Here is a 20,966-nt window from a genome sequence, read left to right as displayed (position 1 = left end):
ATACTGTAGCTTGAGTAACAAAATGTTTTAGTCAGCAAACCACCAGAGAAAGCATGCAGTTCTGGATTTATAATGATGTGGGCAAGATGAACCATCTGTCCTTTTCATCTCTGATTTTGGTGATTCTCTTCCCCTAGTTGTATTAGAAATAATGTGCATGCACATGCATTATCACACAGTGCAATCCAAATTCTACTGGGGGGTTGCTGTCCAAGTAGGATGTCAGGATTGCTGTTAGTAATAACAGTCTAGAAGTCAGCTTTTATGCACAGAGCATTTTTAACTCAAAATCTGTTTGATTCTGATTCCCAGTACTTGGCCCAATTTCCATTCTGCTTTATAGTGTGTCAGCCTACATGAAGCTCTCAGTCTTCTTTCAGGATAAATTCATTCCCATATCCACTTTCTAGCTGTAAGATAATTCACAAAGCTAATAAAGGAATGATATTCACATGGAGCTTGTTGCTCTGCAGCTACATTACTAAGGTAACAACACAAGCAGTTTGTGTGTGTATATATATATATATATCCCAGTTTAAGACAGCCTGCTCTCACAAGAAACCCTTCACTGTGCCTACCCCCCTTCCCCAAAATCAAGAGGTAAAGCAGCACACACACATGCACGTTGTGGGTTGCATTTGCCCCCCAAACAATTTGGAGAGTTACCCCCGGAATAAATTTGCCACACTAACTCACAATTTTTGGAAGCAAAATGAAGTTGTATTTACAAAAAGTGAACTAAACATAGAAAACATGATGTAGTGGGTGTATTTACTTATATTCACAATTCAACAACGTCAGAAATGCTCCCTTATACACATTCAGCTCTTCTCCGCCCCCACCCCCAAACCCCTCTTGACACAAAAGGCCCCGAAGGAGGCTGCACACAGTTAGACTGCTTTTGCCTGCCTGCCTTCCTCCCTCCCCAGTACCTCACACAGAAGTCAAAACAAAGATTATTCTGGCAAGGTCACCGAGAGAGAGAGAAAGAGAGAGCAAGCAGCAAGCAAGCAGAAACAACGGGGAGGCAAAGAGGAAAGAACTATCTGTGCTTTCAGATATATAGGACTTTGCAGAGCCAATGAAATGAAATAATTCTGTCTCTAATATTCTGTCCAGCCCCCCTCAGACATTTGTCTGGCCCAGGGTTAGGAAACTGTAGTTGAAATTCTCCCCAGCATAAAATTGCCAGACCAGCTCAGTTGAAAGCAAATGAAGCTGTATTTACAGGCAAAATTACAATCTACAAATATGGAATGCAATGAATGTATAAAATATGCAACATTTACATGTATTTACAGTTTAAATACAACACAAGAACCCCCCCTGGACAAAACCAGGGGGTTATCAACAGCTTCCTCCTCTTCCCCCAAATACCCCCCCATACATGAGACAAGAGAATGAAGAGCAGAGAGTAGTTTGTTAGAATAGAAATAGAAATAGAATGGAATAGAATAGAATGGAATAGACCAGGTTGGAAGAGACCTTTGAGATCGTCATGTCCAACCCATGATCCAGCACCATCTAATCAACTAAACCATGGCACCAAGCACCCCATCAAGTCTCCTCCTAAACACCCCCATTGATGGTGACTCCACCACCTCCCTGGGCAGCCCATTCCAATGGCAAATCACTCTCTCTATGAAGAATTTCTTCCTAACATCCAGCCTAAACCTCCCCTGGCTCAGCTTGAGACTGTGTCCTCTTGTTCTGGTGCTGGTTGCCTGAGAGAAGAGACCAGCCCTCACCTGTCTACAACCTCTTAGAAACAGAAGATAGTAAAAGATAGTCTATCCAAAGCAAATTTCTAACTCTTTTGTATTTCTACAGTTTCTATGCACTGTCTGCAGCAGCAGGCATCATCATTAGTTATTTTGTTCTACAAGGAATGTATTTGGCCTTGTCAATGTGATAAGGAAATTTTCAATATGTAAAAGGAGGTACAGGTATCAATTGGAGAATATACTCAGTTTGAAATGGTAACTCAGAAAACAATGAGATCTTTTTCTCTGAAAAGACAATACTTTCAAGCATTAACATTGCTTAATGCTTATCTCAGAGTGTTGCAAAGCCATCCGGTGTGCCTCCCATTTCTCAGTCTAGTGTATTAATAGCTCTGCAACTTTCAAGCACCCAGTGTCCCTTGACAACTTCTACAATGTGGTTATGTTCTGTCAATACAATTGTGATTAGAAGTTAGAAACAGAGGGGTATAGCAAAATTAACAGAGGATACTGTAAAAATAGACAATTCAACAAACCATGCAATAGTGACCGAATCATTAATTTTCATAGCTAATTGCACTGACTCTTTAGCATTTTGCTAATGCTGGCACAGGAGGTGGAATTCAGTTTGCAGTTAAGACAACCTAATGTAGATGTCTTCATCTAAACTTGTAATCAGCAGAGGTCAAGGATTCAGCTGGACTTGCCTCAAATTTTCTATTTACAGGTCCTAGGCAGTCATTATCAAGGGGTTAGCAGATTTGACACAAGGCCTGCCTTGTAGGTCTTGCACTTTTTGTGTTCTGTTGGATGTGAGAAAAGTGACCACTTTCCATAGGTTTGAGCCCCTCATCTCTGAATAACTCAAGCCCATCCTAGTATCTATTTTACACTTTGTCAGTTCTGTAGGTTACACTGACGGAAATGTGAACTTGGATGTCTATAACAAGATCTGGTTGTCCAGTTAAAGGTCTGGTGCCTTTTTAGATGCTATGGCGTGTCCTACTTGCTCTCCAACTGCTGTTACAGTCTTCCTGTAGAACCTCATGTTACAGCTTTTGTTGGTATCTTGGATGTCCATGAAATGTCAGGCTAGATGTGACTTGTTAGGCTGGCGTGTGTTTATGTAGCAAATCCTGCCCAATAACACACATGTAGACAGCTGGATTTATATACCTCAGTCTGGAGCCAAAGTGTACCCAGAATTACCACCAACCAAAGAGCTGCAGTTTTCTTTAAGAGGGTTTTAAGTAAAAGAGGCTGAAAAGGACATGGAATACTGGCTGGTCAAAACTTCTTCATTTCTTTGCAATACTGAATGGTAGTTGTGGATTGTGGGTATTAGGATGATGGTAGAGAGTGGATGGCTTCTATTAATTAACTGCAACATGACATCCTCTCACAGCTGGACCTGGCTTGTCCTGTCCTCTTCTGTGGCTGGTCACAGACGGTGAAGGGTAGACTGCAAAGATCAGGAAACACAGTAGGTAGCCTTGAGGACTGTTTGATGTTGTAAGGATCTTTTTGGCTCAGGAGACAGGAGTCTGCTGCTGTCTCACTGAGTGAGCCAGAAGTGAAGGAAGTTGGATAGCTCACATCTATCATGTCTGAGCCAGCTGGTGATTGCTTCATGCCAGGAGAGCGCAGCCTCTTCTCTGAGGGACTGCAGCCAAGGTCAGTGAGAGACTGAAGCTACTGTATGAAGCAAGACAGTTTTTAAAATAGGAACAGTGGAGTTATTTAAGGTTATGTGGTCATGCTGTATTGAAGTCAGCAGTTTTCTCCGCATTCACAGTTTAAAATGAAGGTGAATACAGCAATGATATAAATTAGCCAGGTATTAAGGGTAAAGGATACATCTGCCAGTAAATTAATTTAATGTCTGTCAATCTGCATTCCACTGTTGGAAAACATTTCCAACCTTATGATAACACAGTTAAGGCAAAGGGTAAGGAAAAAAACCTCTGTCAAGATTCATAAGAGGAGATGAAACATTTTCAAAATATTTTATCCAAGGCTTCCGATGCCTTTTCTTTTAATACCAAAGCTGCAGGTTTTGTTCTTTAAATGAATATGGCAGTTCCCTGTTTGGACAGACTGGAATCCCTACATTATTTCTATTCATACAATGTGCTTGTATGGAAACTTCTAATTCTTTATCATTTAATTCCCACAGCAGGCCACATGCCATGCCCAGTAATCACTGACTTGTGATACGGCTTAGAAGCGTCTATTGTTTCTCTTGGAATGTTTATAAGACATTAGCCTGCTTTATGCTAAATGGTAGACTGTTTCCTTAACTCAGATTTTGTAATGCCAGTCATAATCTAGTATTTGTCATCATCTGTGATGAATCTTTCCTAGGTTTGTTTCTGAGATTAATCTGTATCAACGTTACTACTTTGCGTCAGACTTTTGGACTGATGATTCTCAGCTTTCAAAGCCAAATGCCAAAGCCTTGCTGCATCAAACTGCCTTTTCAAAGTAGAAATTGATCTCTACAGCCAGAATAATTCAGAAGTAGCCTTTTGGGTTACAATCCTCTCTTCCAGCCATGTACTTGAGTAGTGGCCTTGTGGTACAAAGCCCTTGAGCACAGCAGGAATTCATTCCTGCTGGTCCTTCTGTGCACAGAGAGTTATGCTGAAATCTACTCTGAAATGTGTTGATCCACAAAGTAAACATATTTGGCTTATCCATTTCACTGACTTGTCTGTAGTTGGTGTTCCTATGTGCAGTCCCAAAGAAAGCTTATATCTTTAGTTCTACGTGTAGCTTCTGATTCACTCTGAAATGTGCTGATGGATCTGCAACTGGGCTGTGGCTGGTCCTGCACGAATGCATCACATGGAAGCTAAAACCACACTTCTTCTGCACTTCTGATTTGTTCTGTCAGTGTTTGCCAGTTTATCTCTGCAGCAGTTGAAGAGTGGGCAAACATGAAGGAAACAAAATATCACCTACTGAGGAAATATATTCAAACCCATACTTAGGGTTTTGTTCTATTGATGTCTCAAGAAAGACTTGCCAAATCAGCATTGTTAATTTGAGAAGTCATGTTGATACAAAAGGAAACATCACTGTCTACCATTGTGCTCCTGTACAACAGAATCCTAAGGTTCTTGGGTGAAATTTCACTTTTGTTAGTGAAGTTACATATTGTGAGGCAGTGTTTCTAAAAGTACTGTGTCTATAAAAGACACTTGATACATTTCCTGAGGACATTCTCAGTTTACAGAACTATTCTGTCTTTTAAGAAGACACTGGTGGTTTTGTGGCATTTTCAAGACTGAGCTAGCAAACTGAAAACAGAAATCAATTTAGAGGGGGAAAACAATTTCCTTTCTTGAAATTAGTCCCCTTCATAATTTATGTAGTCAAATGTGCACAAATTGAGACCCTCCCCATAAAATAACAGAGAACTCTGAAAACTTTGATGTTTCTTTTGAGTCAAGAACTCTGTCAACAAGCTTAGTAATAAAATAGGAGGCTGTTCTACCTAAATGGTTTGTGGGAGATTTTGTAGGAGTATTTTTTCCTTTGTGAAAAGCTTCCAAATCATCTTAAGACTATCTGTTTCCTACTGTTGTTATATGCTGCAACATTTTCATATAAGTATATTCTCAGGAGAAATGATGCAAGGAATTGTATCTGGGTTTTATTTCAAAAGTAAATAGTATTCCAGGGAAATACATGCAGTCAGCTTGCTTGATTAACCTGTAATCCTTACTGCTGTAACTCACTAAAAGTCACTGTTGTCTTCTGTAGGTGTTCTTAACATTTGTCACATGAAGGCAGTGAGAATTATCATGTTTTATTACTTGAATTTTACCTCATGTATTGCTTTTGAGCATTTGGTGAAATGAACATTTTGTAAAAGTGTCAATGTACTTATTTGCTTGCAGTTTTTTCCTTCCTTATATTTGCCTGTTTCATCGTGTTTCCCTTGCAATACATTAAACAAATGCACATTTGACTTAAATGGGGAACAGAACTTTATTGTGAATACTTATTTTCTAATGCAAAATAGAGTGGAAGACTTTTTAATCCTGTAGTAAAAGGTGAGTGTATACTATTACAAATACCTGTTTTGGCAGAGATTGGAACTGATTTGTAAATACTTCCTAAGTTAATGTCCAAGTCACACAGAAATGGAGATTTGGACTGGTCTGACAAAGATAAGCAGCTCTGAGTCACATAGCCCAATCACCAGGGAAAATATGTTGTCAGCAACAGTAATTACAGGAGGTAATTGTATCATTTACCCTGTTACAGACCAGTAAATGTGATGAGCTTGGAACATACTGTCTGTCCCACAGTGTTAACTTTGATGTTTGGGGTTTGGAAACCTATAGTAAAATGTTTTAATGATGGTGCATTTGAAAGGGAGGGGGGGAGAAGAAGAAGAAAAGGGTTTCACACAGTTCAAAGCAGGCATAAATGGCTAGTTCTTTTCAAGATGTGAGGACTGATTTCTGGAAAGGTGGGTGTCTGAGAAGTAATGTGTTCTGAATTTTTTCCTGTGGTGTTTTTTGGTGTTGTTGATTTGATTTTATTTTTTTTCCCCTGTGGTTGTGTGGTGGGGTTTTTTTTTTGGTGGATTTGTTTGGTTTTTTTGTTTATGTGGGTTTTTTTTGTAAGATGAATTTTTCCTATCTCTTCAGGAGGTGAAAATGAATGTAGAATTCGACTTCTGTAACTACATAATTGTAATGTTTGGGAAGTAAATGATGATTGTGGTTGGTGGCAGATTGAATGCATGATCTTCCAATGTGCTTTGAATACCCAGTGTTTATTCACTTAGCACACTTGCCATAGAGTGGGCTTCATCTTAATCTGAAGTCCTCCCAAGTTGTTCACAGTATCTCATCTTAAATCGTAGCTTTTCCAAATAGGAGGCATGTAAAAGAAGTAGAATTATAAAGGTGAAATCACCCCGGGGATGACAGTAGTGTTGTGAAAATGGAGTATCTGGTTAAGAGTTCCTGGAATGACAGTAATGTTAGGAAAATGCAATATCTGGTTAACATTTCCTGTTTTCATGGACTCTGTGGTTTGATTTTAAATCCATGTTTTGAGTATTGGAGACTTGAATCACTCTGAAGACTGTTATCCATGGTTCTGCTTATTAGCACTGTTCATGGTGTTTTTAAATAGAGCATCAAATTTGATGGCAGAATTTTTCAGGTAGGTGAAGTATGCTAAGATATGCTTATGCAAATATGTATGTATCAATATGAAATGCATGTAAGTATCCATATGTGTAAGCACAGAAATAATAATTCGTGTGCTTGATTGGCACTAGCAATTGAACTGCAGCAACAAAAGCATAGTGGGGACTAGAAAATCTACCCATGAAAAACGTTAGCCAGTGTCAAGTTTCATACCATTGCAGGGAGGGAGAGGAAGATGAAAGATAATTTCTTTGCATCTCCATTACTATACTGTACTGGCTTTTGTTGGAAGCACTGCAGACAGCTCTGCAGGTTATCTTCTGGCATCAAGGGCTACATCTGAACTGCAGAAAGCAGGAACACTTCCTGGCTTCCAAGGCTGGATGTGTGTATTAGCTCTTCCCTGATGCTATAGTGAGAACTGACTGTACCATTCTTCCCAAGTGCTTTTGTTTCCAGGGAAGGCAGGTTAAGTGCAGTGTTTGTGAAGGATACCTTTCTTGAGCTGTTTTGGTGCCCATCTGTAAACTGTTGGGGAGGATGTGACCTAGGGAAAAATTAGAGCATTGCTGGAGACAGTATCAAGTATGACCTAAAAGCAAAGCATCAATATTGTTCTGCTTTACCATCACTGAAGCCTGTTTTTGTCCCTGGTTTCAAGAAGAAATCCCTCTTTGAAATCAGGTGAGACATACTGAAGGAAGGCTTCCTCTTCCCACAGACCTCAAGCACTGTAGCTGTCTTATCAAAAGTTGTACTGTTCTACTTGATATCCAGTGAGTCATCTGAGTGCCTGTGTTCACAGTACTGCAAGGGAAATAAGAGGAACCATCTTGTGCATTAAGAAATCTCTCTGCTATGTAAGAGGATAGAAAAAATGTTTGTTTCCTTATATTTATGGTTTGATGAGTTGCTCCAGGTCCTGCAGACAAGAGCAAAGTCAAAGCAACAGTAGTATTTCATCCATCACTGTGGTGCCTCTCATTTTATTCATTGGACAAGCACTGCCATTGATAATGATGGTGTACATTGTACTGTGATTTTCCCAGGAGTTGCTGGAATGAGTGGGTAAAGTTATCCTGAAAAGAATAGAGGAGGGGCATTGTCTGTCTCTAGAGAGCTTTGAGTACATCTATATTTTATCAAAACAGCTTTCATCGGCATTTGATTGATGAGACATATTTCTCCTGTCCTGCTGTTTACCCATTCTTACCTTAACTCTGCTGAATGTGTTGTTCAGAGGTGTTTCTGTGGAGCCCTATGGTTATGTAGATGGTCTGTAAGTTGTTACTAGTGAAATATTAGAGCAGGCAGCAAGTTCAGAACCTCAGCAGCAGTCAGCCACTTTCCTGCTTTCTTTGTATAACAGAAACTTACGTAGGTTGGAGGCCAAATATCCAACATGCGTCTGTTGCTAATGGTGAGCGTTTATAACATAGAACCTTTTAGTAAGGAAACAGTAAATTAAAAGGTTGGCATTAGGGAAAGAAGTAAAATAAACATTTTTCAGTTGGCTGAGGAAATTGGAGTAGCATATTTACAACTCCAGCCTGGCTATTCTACTAGCAACAACATAGAGAGCATTAGGATAGATGTAGAATTTGCTATCATTGTCACTTTTGACAACATAATAGGAGATTTTGAAAACATCGGTTTGTCATGAGTACTTGGGAGGTTTCATGTACAATAGAAGTTAGAATTTAAAAAGATTTACCTGGGAACAAATAATGTATGTGGCTAGATAAAAAAAGAAAAGATGAATTTGCAGAGAAAGTCTACATGGTGAAATACCTTTTAAAAAAGGAAAAGCTTATTTTCAAATGTCAGTGGCAAAAGAGACAAGATATTAAGAGATCAGCTTGAATTAAGGCAAGAAAGAAATGGGTGACAAGGTCATAGACCTTGTGTCTAGACTAAAATCTCTTAAGGTGGAATGTTCAGAATAATTTACCATTGATACTGCAGTCCTTCCATTGAAAGCAGTGGGAGCTTCAGATTTTCCTTCAGGGGAAACAGTTAAGCCTGCACTAAGTGCTTCAGAAAATCTTTCCTTTAAATTCCTCTGTTCAAAAAGGAATATAGAAAATGGCAGACATGAAGGAAAGTGGAGATAAATTAAAGGAAATTTTTTTGAGTTTCACTCTCATACTAAATATTATTCAATATATATCCTCTGCCTAACTGGTTGAAAAGTGTAGAAATTCACAGGATATCACGTGAAGTAACACTGATCAATATTAGAGTAGAAGTCTCCATGAGAGGAGTGTATCTTGCAAAAATACATCTTGTTCCATTCAGTGGGAAATCACAATTACAGCAGACATTTTGAAAGTGATAAAACATAGGTGGGTTTAAGAAAGTTTAAATGATTTGCTGAAGAACTGTGGAAGAAGACAAGGGGGAGTCATACCATGAAATATTTATGTAATACATCAACTTCTCTGTTGTGGCTGAGATTGGGAATATCCTTTTTTCCCTGAGTTTCGGGAGAGCTTGACATGGACTTTGTATGTAGAATAGAAATAGAATAGAATAGAATAAACCAGGTTGGAAAAGACCTTTGAGGTCATCAAGTCCAACCTATCACCCAACACCATCTAATCAACTAAACCATGGCACTAAATAAACATTTAAGATCATCAAGTCCAACTATTAGCCTAACACTACCAATCTCACCCCTAAATCATGTCCCTAAGTGCCATATCTATACATCCTTCTGGGATGATGACTCCACTGCTTCCCTAGGCAGCCTGTTCCAGTGCTTGATGGTAAAGAAAATTTTCTTTATATCCAATCTAAACCTCCCCTGGTGTAACTTCAAACCTTATTCTCTTGTTCTATTGCTTGTTACTTGCAAACTGAAGTGGCTGACCCCCACCCTTCTACAACCTCCTTTCAGGTAGTTGTAGAGAGTAGTAACATCTTCCCTGAGCCTCCTTTTCTCCAGACTAAACAACCCCAGTTCCCAATTCTTGTGCTCCTCATACAACTTGTGCTCTAGAGCCTTAACCATCTTTCTTGCCTTTCTCTGGACATGCTCCAACAAATAACATAATTCAATAAATTTGCAACATTTGCTCCTTGAAACCAGTGTGCATGTACTGAGACTTAAATTAAACCTGCCAATGAGAATTTAAGCTAGTTAATATGAAATCTTTAAGAAATTAACCATCTGTCATTTCCCAAATGATCTTAATGGAATAAGTCTTCCAAACTACTCATATAATTACTATTAATGTTTGTCTTGCTCATGAACTGTGAGGGGGAAAAAACAGTAGTTAAAATAAACTGTAAGTGGACATTTAAGTGTTGTCACTGCTAGCTAGTCACCATAGTTCCATAGATCTGTATGAAGTCAGTGGGAAAGTGGGAGAATACAAGCAATTTGAGTTAAAGAATGCAGAGGCATCAAAAGGAGAAAATAAATAGTATGTTATCTTTAATTAAATTATTACAATTTAACCCTGGTCTAGAAGTTCCTCACTCAAGAATGAATATCTGTTGCATGGTGTTACAAGATTTCAAGGCCCAGGCACAAATCTAGGCTGATTGTGGAGTGGGTTGAGAGTAGCCCTGAAGAAAGAGACTTGAGTGTATTGATTGATGAGAAGCTCACCATGAGCGGGCAGTGCACTCATGAAACCCAGAAGGCAAATTGTAGATTGCCCAAGGAGGCTGTGGATGCCTCCTCTGTGAGGGTATTCAAGGCCAGGTTGGATGAGGCTTTGAGCAGCTGTGTGGAGAGGTATCCCTGCCCATGGCACAGAGGTTGGAGTAAAACTGATTTCTAAGGTTCCTACCAACCTAAGCTATTCTATGATTATAGTTGGAGGAGTATATTTCATTTATATTATTTGGAACATTTATGCATTTCTGTGCCCTAAGAGCAGCCTCAGCTCTTCTTTCCTATAGCTGGTAATGGATGGTTTAGGAAAACTGCCAGGGTAATATTCTTCACCCATAAGTAAGTGGTGCAACTCCATCATTGTTAATTTTTGCTGCTGGACTGGATTGATTTTCTTGGCTGTTGTGTTTGGTTTGGGGTTTGGTTTTGTTGGTGGTGTTGTTGTTGTGTTTTGTTTGTTTTTTTCTTACACACTTGCAGAATTTGGATGCAGAAGGCAATTTTGGAAAACCTTGCAGTATGCAAGTTGGAAATCTTATACCTAGTTTTATATATTTTAATCATGAAATACACAGCAGGAAGAATAGGGGCTGATTTTGCAGGGAGCTAGAATATTGAGGAGGAGGCAGATGACTCTCCTTGATAACAGCATGCCAGATTCTCCTAAGGTTCTTCAAGAACCTCTCCACAGATAAACTTGGTACAACAGATCCCCAGCTGTTGTTGCATTGACATACATCACAGAATGTAATGGATCCTGGTCAGTTTATGCCAGCAGTGTCTCTCACTAGGATGCAGTAATCCACCCTAGATATCCTTCTGAAGTAACAACATTTTTGTCAGGCAAACTATATGGGGTATTCTGAAGTAGTGTTTCAAAATGTACTAAAGTAAAATGCAATACATCACCCTTGCCGTATGTGTATATGTCCTGGTTTGAGCTTCCAGCCCTGGACAGAAAGTAGATTTACCCTAAAGGAGTAAACAGAAACACTGGCACAGACCTGGAAGTTAGTAACAGTAATATTTGCAAAAGTAAACAAAGTACAAATGGTATTAAGGTAAAAGGAATATATAAATATATATATATGTGTATATACACACACACAAAACCAGAATCGGTAGTGGACTAGGCCCTGACTACGCAGCAAAAACAGCTCCCAGCCAGCAGCAAGGCTTCTCCCCAAGCTGCAAAGCAAAAGCAAGAGCCAAGAGAGTGAACTCCAGAAGTTCTGCCTCTTAAATAGAGAATATGCATGAGAAGGAAAGGAATAGCACATTACGTTATCTGATGTCTCCCTGTTGGGATGGGCTTTCCACCTATGCCAGGAGGAGTTCCACTTTATAGTACAACAGTTAACCCTTAACCTACAGCAGCATATATGTATATGTATGCATGTGTATATGTATTTCTGTAGGTGTGTATATAATCAATTTGTTGCACACTCAAATGTCTATAAGTGAATTAGTTGCATTGTCACACTGTATTTTGCACCTCTGGGTCACCTGTGTCATAAGAACTATTTAATGGAATGCATTTACTGTTACCATCATTGCTGTGTAGCAACAGGAAATTTTGGAGTTGGAATTTTTTCTTTTTCTGTGTAGAAAGACATCATTCAAGAGATAGTTGTCCACATAAATACTATGTTTAAAATTTTGACTGATTCCCAGAACAGAGGGTCTATTAATTTTAGCATTGTCAAGCATAGAGTCTTGAACAGTGCAAAGTGGAATTTAGATAGATTAGGTAATAAAGTTTTAGAAGTAATGATTGTAGCGAGTGCACTTTATCATTACAGAAGATTTTATTGCAAATTCAGGTTTGTTAATCATTAAAATCTCTCTGCAAAGTAATTTTTATGTCTTTGTCTCTGTAATACTACTGTATCTGACCCATCCCCATACTCATTATGATGTGCAGTGAAATATGCATGAAGCTTACCTTAAGCATGTGGCACATGATGTCTAAAGATGCTTGAAATAAATGACCTCAGTGTTCTTGCAGCATCAGAAATATGTTTGGGCATGACATTTCTAAATAATGAAAAAAATGCTTCTTATACTTGTTTTTTGAACTTAAAAAACCTTGTTAATGGATATCTTTAAATGATTCTTTGCTGTTTTTTTTTTTTTCTTCTTTGTAATGCTTGGTCCTATCTGCTTTGATAGTTAAGATTGCTGAACTCAGTCTCCACAATGTCTACCTTATTTAAGGTGACTTTCCAAGTGTTTGATTAAAAAACAGAATCCAAAATGGTAAGCATGAAGTAACAAAGACTTATCAGCACAGCACCACTCCTTTTATTACAAATAACTATTTTACTCTTTATTAAAGCTGGACAGTCTACCTTCTAGAGAATTCTAGAAGAATTTGTTTCAGATAGACCCTGTAAATTGGTGTGGATAGTGTGCTGAGTGCTGGAAGAGTGAATGTAATAAGATACTCTGTGTGAAGAATTTTTTTGGAGTGTGGTTTAACCATTCATAGCCAGTCCATGAAAGACTTGCTCCTGAAGTGCAGGCTGAGCGCTTTGTTAGGTGCCACTGTAAGAAAGAATATGGAGAAGTGCTATCTTTAAATGGTTTTAAGTGTGTTACTGCAGTTAAGCTGAGCTGATACGGAGCAACAGATTTATATAGGTTGTAAAACACACAGATTCTTTTTCTTTTCTTTCTGATTTTGTCCATTCCTTTTGTCTATTCCTAAGTATCTGCTCCTCTAATTGAATTACAAAGTTTCCTCTCATTCTGAGACATTTTCCTCCTAAAACAAAAGAAATATCTGTGTAAACTTTAATCCAAGAATATTTTTTCACTCCCATGAATATTTTCTGAGTTTCTGATATTTGATTTAAATAGAAACAAACTTGAAGTTTGAGCTGATAACTACAGAAGTAGAAGGCTTGGCTATTTTGATACAATTTCAGTTGTGCATCAAACCCTCTTCCTGAAACATTAGCAAGCATTGTACATGAACTTCCTTACAGGAGGATAATAAACACTAAAGTTTGTTACAGAATAGGAAACCAGACAGATTATATTTGAATCCAAGCCCTATTACTTAGCTGATGGAAAGTTACTTCCATTGATACTGTGTGCTTTAAGAAAAATCCATATTAAACTTTCAGCAGTTTGAGGATTTAGCCAGGAGGGGGTTGGTCTCTTGTCCCAGGCAACCAGTACCAGAACAAGAGGACACAGTCTCAAACTGTGCCAGGGGAAGTTTAGGCTTGAGGTGAGGAGAAAGTTCTTCACAGAGAGAGTTGTTAGCCGTTGGAATGGGCTGCCCAGGGAGGTGGTGGAGTCACCATCCCTGGAGGTGTTCAAGAGAGGATTGGACATGGCACTTGAAGCCATGGTTTAGTAGTCATGAGGTCTGTGGTGACAGGTTGTACTTGATGATCTTTGAGGTCTTTTCCAACCTTGGTGATTCTGTGATTCTATGGTTCTTGGCTGAGAGAGTAAGTGTTGGAAGCACACTCTCAGGTGGACGGTTATCTTTTTATATGAAGGGCATACATCTGTGCAAATGGTCTTCAAGGTTCTGGTAGTCTTAGATATTATAAATATAGTTAATAGCTTGTTGTACTGGAAGACTAATAGCAAGTTTATTTGGCATAGAGGCCAGAGCACTTGTCCTGCCCGCGGGTGCCTTGATGGGCATTCAGAACTGCTCCAGCCATGCACATAGAGCTATTCCTCTTACTGTGACAGTCTGTGATCACCTGCTTTCCTCTAATATGCTCTTATTCCTAGTTAAAAGCCGCTGTATATGCCAGGAATATTTTTGCATTCCTAAGTCATGAGGTGGATAGCTACACTTCCTCCTTGTCAAATTAGTGATTTGAGCGGAGTTTACCAGTATGGTGTATTGTTGTATAGACCCTACTCCCTGAGATACTAAGACAATGTCTTTGGAAGGTATTTTGACCAGTACATAAAGTTCTACACATTTTCCTGTAGTGGTTATATGGAACCTTTGAAAATGAGAAAATATCTTTTAATATTTAAATAGCATATTTAAACAGAATCATAATTCTAACACAAACTAAGAAAGCCAGGGTACTATTGCAGCATAAACCTGTTAACCTAATTTGCACGGTCGTTGTTTTTCTTTAATGGACTGATTTAGCATAAATATTTTCAGCCAGCACTAGAGATTTCACTATGTTAGGAGGTCAGAGTCAAACACTGCAACTGGATTTTAGAGGGAATGGATCATTGGTGAACAATAACTATTTTAGTTAGTTATACTGGGAAGGAAGCAATGAAATCTCATGCTTCAGAGCAGAGGCCTGCAGCCCATACTCTGCTGCATCTAGCATGGGAATCAGCTCAGTAGCTGCTGGTGCCTCAGGGCTGAGAGCTGAGGAGAATATTGTTGGTGATACAAGAAGCAAGTCCTTGTTTAGAAGAGGGATGTCAGGTTAATGTTTTTAAAATCCAAACAGATAAGTACTCAAGAACAATAAACCCATCAAAAAATAAATTGAAAATAATCCAAACCTGTGTGGTGTTTAAAGTTCATGAGTTACATTGTGATTTCTCCCCCCACCCTGCATTTAAATCACAGGTACTTGCCATTACTTGGTAACAATTTACATCTACTGATGGATTAGAGATGTGCCAATCTGCCAGCTTTATATTCCCGTGGTTTATGGCCAGTATTGAAATAGCAAGTTGAACATTTCTGTAGTGATTTTCAAATGTTAAGAAATTAATTTTCCTGACAAGTCTGTGGGATATGTGAAGACTTCAGCTCTTTATTTATAAAGGGGAAGATTCAGAGCAGCGTGACATACCCTAAAATGAGGACTAAAGAGCATCTGATTCCAGATTTAAGACTTATGTCAGACAGCCAGAACTGCCATAAACTGCTCTAAGAAAAATTGCTAAAACCTAAGCAGAATGATGGCTATGAAAACCTCACATGCAGGTTCTTCCATCTGTCCTAATTGAAATTAGGTGCCTTTATGTTCTCCAAACAGCCTGTGTTGCTGAAATTAAAATTTCTAGGGTTGGAGATTATTTATGGATAGATGAAAAGTGTAGATTTAAAGCAAATGCAAGGAATGTTTGCAGAAGATGGAAACATTTCATTTTGATGCCTACAGACTAAGATGGTGGAGCATTTTGTGGAGCATTTTTGAAGTGTCACTTTAGAACATCTTCTTTTTGCAACAGTGTTCTCCATTTCTCAAAAATCAGGGACTTAAACCATTAACCTAAATACCCATAAAATGCTTTTTCTTTGTTTGTCTCAGATTAAACAGTGCATTACAAGTTAACACCAAGTCATACTGTTCAAATTCTCCATTTATTTCCAAAAGGATTGTTTTCCGGTGTGCCTAGTCTAGTCTGCTAAATGAGGAGTCTCATCCATCACACTTTGATGCTAGGACATAGCATACCAAATGTGCCTTGAACAGCAGGCAGACCTATGTTTTCAGGTTATTTCATCTAAATAAAGTGTTCTGCAGGCAATGGAAGGAGGGAAAACACAGATTTAAGTTTTGAAGTCCTGCCTTCTGCTAACAACATCTTTTGCAGTTTGGAGCATGTGTCTCGCACCATTAGTCAGCTTTCCAAAGGAAACCCTATGATTCCTCTGTAAGATGAACCTGCATGAATAAAATATAGCATATGGACTTTCAGTATGCAAACCTGGCTCTTTGGCAAGTGTTTTCAAGAATAATGTAGCCCTTCATAGAAAGTGTAATGGTGGTAGCTCCCTGTTAATGAAAATGGAATTATACTGCAGAGAGTATTGAGTGACCTGCCTGGTGGATGTGGGGAAGGCTGTGGATGTAGTCTACCTGGACTTCAGCAAGGCCTTTGACACCATCCCCCACAGCAAACGCCTGGCCATGCTGTCAGCCCGTGGCTTGGACAGCAACACACTGTGCTGGGTTAGGAACTGGCTGGAGGTCCAAGCCCAGAGAGTGGCTGTGAGTGGTGCCACATCCAGCCGGCAGCCAGTCACTAGTGCTGTCCCCCATGTATCAGTGCTGGGCCCCATCCTGTTCAATATCTTTACTGATGATCTGAATGAGGGGATTGAGTCCATCATCAATAAATTTGCAGCTGACACCAAACTGGGGGCAGGTGTTGATCTGTTGGAGGATAGGAGAGCTCTGCAGAGGAACCTTACCAGGCTGGACAGATGGGCAGAGTCCAAGGGCATGAGATTGAACACATCTAAGTGCCAGGTTCTACACATTGGTAACAACAACCGCATGCAGTGCTACAGGCTGGGGTCAGAGTGGCTGGAGAGCAGCCAGGCAGAAAGGGACCTGGGGGTAATGATTGATAGTAGGCTGAACTAGCCAGCAGTGTGCCCAGGTATGGCATCCTGGCCTGGATCCGGAATAGTGTGGCCAGCAGGAGCAGGGAGGTCATTGTGCCCCTGTACTCAGCACTGGTTAAGCCACACCTTGAGTCCTGTGTCCAGTTCTGGGCCCCTCAGTTTAGGAAAGATGTTGAGTAGCTGGAATGTGTCCAGAGAAGGGCAACAAAGCTGGTGAGAGGTCTGGAGCACAAGCCCTATGAGGAGAGGCTCAGGGAGCTGAGGTTTCTTAGCCTGGAGAAGAGGAAGCTCAGGGTAGACCTTATTGCTGTCTACAACTACCTGAAGGGATGTTGTAGCCAGGTGGGAGTTGGTGTCTTATCCCAGGCAACCAGCACCAGAACAAGAGGACACAGTCTCAAACTGTGCCAGGGGAGGTTTAGGCTGGATGTTAGGAAGAAATTCTTCACAGAAAGAGTGATTAGCCATTGGAATGGGCTGCCTGGGGAGGTGGTGGAGTCACCATCACTGGTGGTGTTTAAGAGGAGACTGGACAGTGCGCTTGGTGCTACGGTTTAGTTCATTAGATGGTGCTGGGTGATAGGTTGGACTTGATGATCTCAGCGGTCTTTTCCAACCTGGTTAAGTCTATTCTATTCTAATTTGCTAAAAATATATCCACCATGGCTATCCCATGATTATGTACTCACACAGCTCTGTCATCAGTAACTAATTCTATGTTTACATCTTTTTAATGTGGCAGTCTATGCAAAGGTTTGGTTTTGTTTTAAAAATTCAGGCCCTTGCCATTCTTGTTTCCCTTTTCAGAGCATGATGAATGTATAACGAACCAGCACAACTGTGATGAAAATGCCCTCTGCTTCAACACCGTGGGTGGGCACAACTGTGTCTGCAAGCCAGGTTACACAGGAAATGGTACCATTTGTAAAGGTGAGCCACTGAAAACCTCATGGTCTTTCATCTGGGTGAGATGCTTTGTTGTAGCTGATGCCAATCTGGTCATGTGAAGAAGGCAGGCAAAACACTAGGCCAGGCTTTTAGGTGCTGCATCTGGATCTTTATAGGCAGATATACACTGAGTTTGCATTTGGCAGAGTTGACAGTCATTTGAGGATGATGTATATGTAGATATTATGCTCTGAAACTTGAAATAATGATGTTTCATTTCTGTGTCAACTTAACATGCCACACTGTTCAAGGGGGTCCACAGTTACCAACACAGTTATAGCTGTGAAAACACTGTCAGCACTACATTGTCTATGGTGAATCACTTGCTATTTCACCTGGATGAACTGGAGGCTGTTTCACATGCTGAGTTGTTTTTTATTTTACATGAGAAAAGCTCTAGACCTGCAGGTACAAAACCCTATCATTCACTGATGGAGGTTATCCTGCCCATCTTAGAAAGATGCTTGCCCAGAGATACAATGCTGATTTTATTTCCATTGTATTTCACATCAGAGCAGATGAGATTTGGTACTTGGGCCTGAATCTTTGGCCCAAGGCTCCATGCATCAAATTTAGAGGATTTTTGAAAAGAAAGTAGTGTAGCTGTAGGGAAAGTGGCACAGACAGTAGTAATCCAGCTGCAGCAATAGCATACCCAGAGTTCCCATGAAATTGTGCCTCGGTCCTCTCAATCTGTTAGGTGTCAGAATGGGCCAGAGTTAACATTGCTAATATCCCATTGATGCCTTCTACTGCTGTGTACTAGCAAGGCTAAGCATCCCTGAATTTCTTCAATTGCTAAGCCTTAGTAAGATCTCAGCATTAGTCGTTCCTTCACCTGAGTCACAGTGCAGTTTTCCTAAATACTCCTACCATAAATGAGCTCTTGTTAAAACATGGCAGCCTAGCCTGCTTCCTGTCAAACACATGAGCAACCAGAGCAACTCTATGTTGGTGATAACCTCCATCTGCCTGGTTTCACCAGACTGTTTCTAATTCTATATTGTGGATGCAACTATCAGCTGCTGTGTTTTTTGTCAGTGCTGACTGCATTTCTGTGTCCTCCTCGGCCCTGGTGAGGCTTTATCTGGAATACCACATCCAGTTCTGGGCTCCCCAATTCAAGTAATTTCTGGAGAGACTTCAGTGGAGAGCCACTAAGGCGATTGACTAGGAGACTGGAACATCTACCATATGAGAAAAGGCTGAGAGAGCTGGGTCTGTTTAGCCTGGAGAACAGGAGGCTGAGGGGGGATCTCATTAATGCTTATAAATATCTAAAGGTGCTAGTGTGAGAAGGATGGAACCAGACTATTCGCAGTGGTGTCCAGTGACAGTACAAGGAGCAATGAACACAAACTGGAACACAAGAAGTTCCATGTTAATAAATAAAAAATCCTTCACTTTGAGGGTGGCTGAGTACTGGAGCAAGCTGACCAGAGAGGTTGTAGAGTTTCCATTCAAATCTCACCTGGATGTGTTCCTGTGTGATTTACTCTAGGTGATCCTGCTCTAGCAGGAAAGTTGGACTAGATGATCTTCAGAGATCCCTTCCAACCCCTACCATTCTGTGATTCTGTGGCTCTAAAGCATACACATAATCACAGCTCTATCTGAAGAATGCTGCAGCAAAATATCAAAGCATGACCTCTCAGATTATAGCATGACAAAGAACAAATCCAAAGACCAACTTCAAACTGTAAATAGTAAAAGTTTTTAAGTTCTTTACAATCTCTTGAGACAAAATTACTCTTTCTGTTGTTTCAGTCTAATTGCTTAATTAAGGAACGTGGTAGCCAGGCAATGTAGCTGTGCATGTTATGTCCAGGGCTTTATTTGGCCAACAGAGAAGACCAGCATTGCCCCAGGACGAGAGTGTGTTCCTAGGGAAGATGCTGCCTTTTGCTGCTTCCAAATGCATGAGAAGGAGCACATGTGAACTGTTGTCTTCAGATGATTTACTCTAATCTCCTTCTGTAGCTTGTCAGCCCATCTGGCCGGTGAGACAGGGGGGCTATAAACCATCTCTTTGTGACCTCTATCCTTAGGTGAAGGCAGTCTCTGCATTCAGTGCCACAGGGTCCACATTTTGTGTCAGCCTGCCAGCAACCTGCGTGGCCGCTGAGTGTAATTCTGTTACCCACACGCTGTGATTTTGCATTTTGCAGCCTTTTGCAAAGACGGGTGTAGGAACGGAGGAGCCTGTATTGCTTCCAATGTCTGTGCCTGCCCACAAGGCTTCACTGGGCCCAGCTGCGAAACTGGTAAGATATAACTGAATTTATGATGAAGATAATCCAGAGAGGATGTATGAGGTAATCTAAGAAAGTGTGTGCCCTGAAAGAGAAACGAAAACGTTACTCACTTCTCTTATGTGTCTCCCAGGAGAATATATTACAGCACTTCTAATTAGAACCATGGTGACTGCAAAAATGGGAACATGAATTAAGACATCTTGGGTTTTTGATGCCTTATAATTAATAGGATTATTATGGACTTGCTTTTCATCTCAAATGGCCTCTGGTATCTCTTACAAATTGCAGAAAATCTGACATCTAGAAATAAATTCAAGTAATTGATTAATTCTGTGCTGTAAATGTGTGATTAGTTCAGTAGCCCACCTTCCCATGCAACTTTATCTGAAGACTTCTGATTAACTCAGCTTTCTTTAATCAGTGTTAAGACAAGTTTCAGTGTTCCTACTGCTTTTACCACCTTTTGCAGCTATTGCTTTATCTTCCTGCTACCCCTGAGGATGGCACTTCCACAAAGCCTTGATTTAGAATTTTAGTTCTAAGGTCTTGAATCTAGTAAAATTATATTGCCCAGCAGAGTATGTGGAATGTTAATATTTAGCACCTCAAGTGCTTGTAAATAATTTCTCAAAGTTCAACTGAGTAGTTATAGCACCTTTATTTATTGCTGCAGGATTTTAAAATGCATTCTGACCACACATGCCTCCAGGAGGTAAGTGGAGAAAGCTCGCTTAGATTAATTGGCTTCAGTATGGCTAATAAAAGGGCAGTCTGCCACCTATGATTGACTGTTGTTGCTTTTCTATATTGCCTTCAATAAATCTTCCAAACAGGGGAAAGGAGGTCATTTGAGCAAGTACTGCTTTCATATGACTTGTAAACATAGCCACTTTAATGACAAACACGGAGCGGTCTGAGTTCTGTATTCTC

The 20,966-nt window shown here is 40.0% G+C and overlaps 1 protein-coding gene across 2 annotated transcripts in view; it reads left to right on the top strand.

Moving 5' to 3' along the window:
* The window catches only part of NELL2 (neural EGFL like 2), a 159,672-nt gene that overhangs the window by 95,416 nt on the left and 43,290 nt on the right, over positions 1 to 20,966 (top strand). For both annotated transcript variants that reach the window (XM_054178040.1, XM_054178039.1), the window contains exons 14-15: positions 17,641 to 17,763; positions 19,950 to 20,045. In XM_054178040.1, coding sequence (XP_054034015.1) covers positions 17,641 to 17,763; positions 19,950 to 20,045 — 219 coding nt within the window. The remainder of the gene's footprint in view (positions 1 to 17,640; positions 17,764 to 19,949; positions 20,046 to 20,966) is intronic.

The sequence above is a fragment of the Dryobates pubescens genome, chromosome Z, assembly GCF_014839835.1.
Source record: "Dryobates pubescens isolate bDryPub1 chromosome Z, bDryPub1.pri, whole genome shotgun sequence".
Classification (NCBI taxonomy): Eukaryota; Metazoa; Chordata; class Aves; order Piciformes; family Picidae; genus Dryobates; species Dryobates pubescens.
This window is presented reverse-complemented; position numbering and strand designations above follow the sequence as displayed.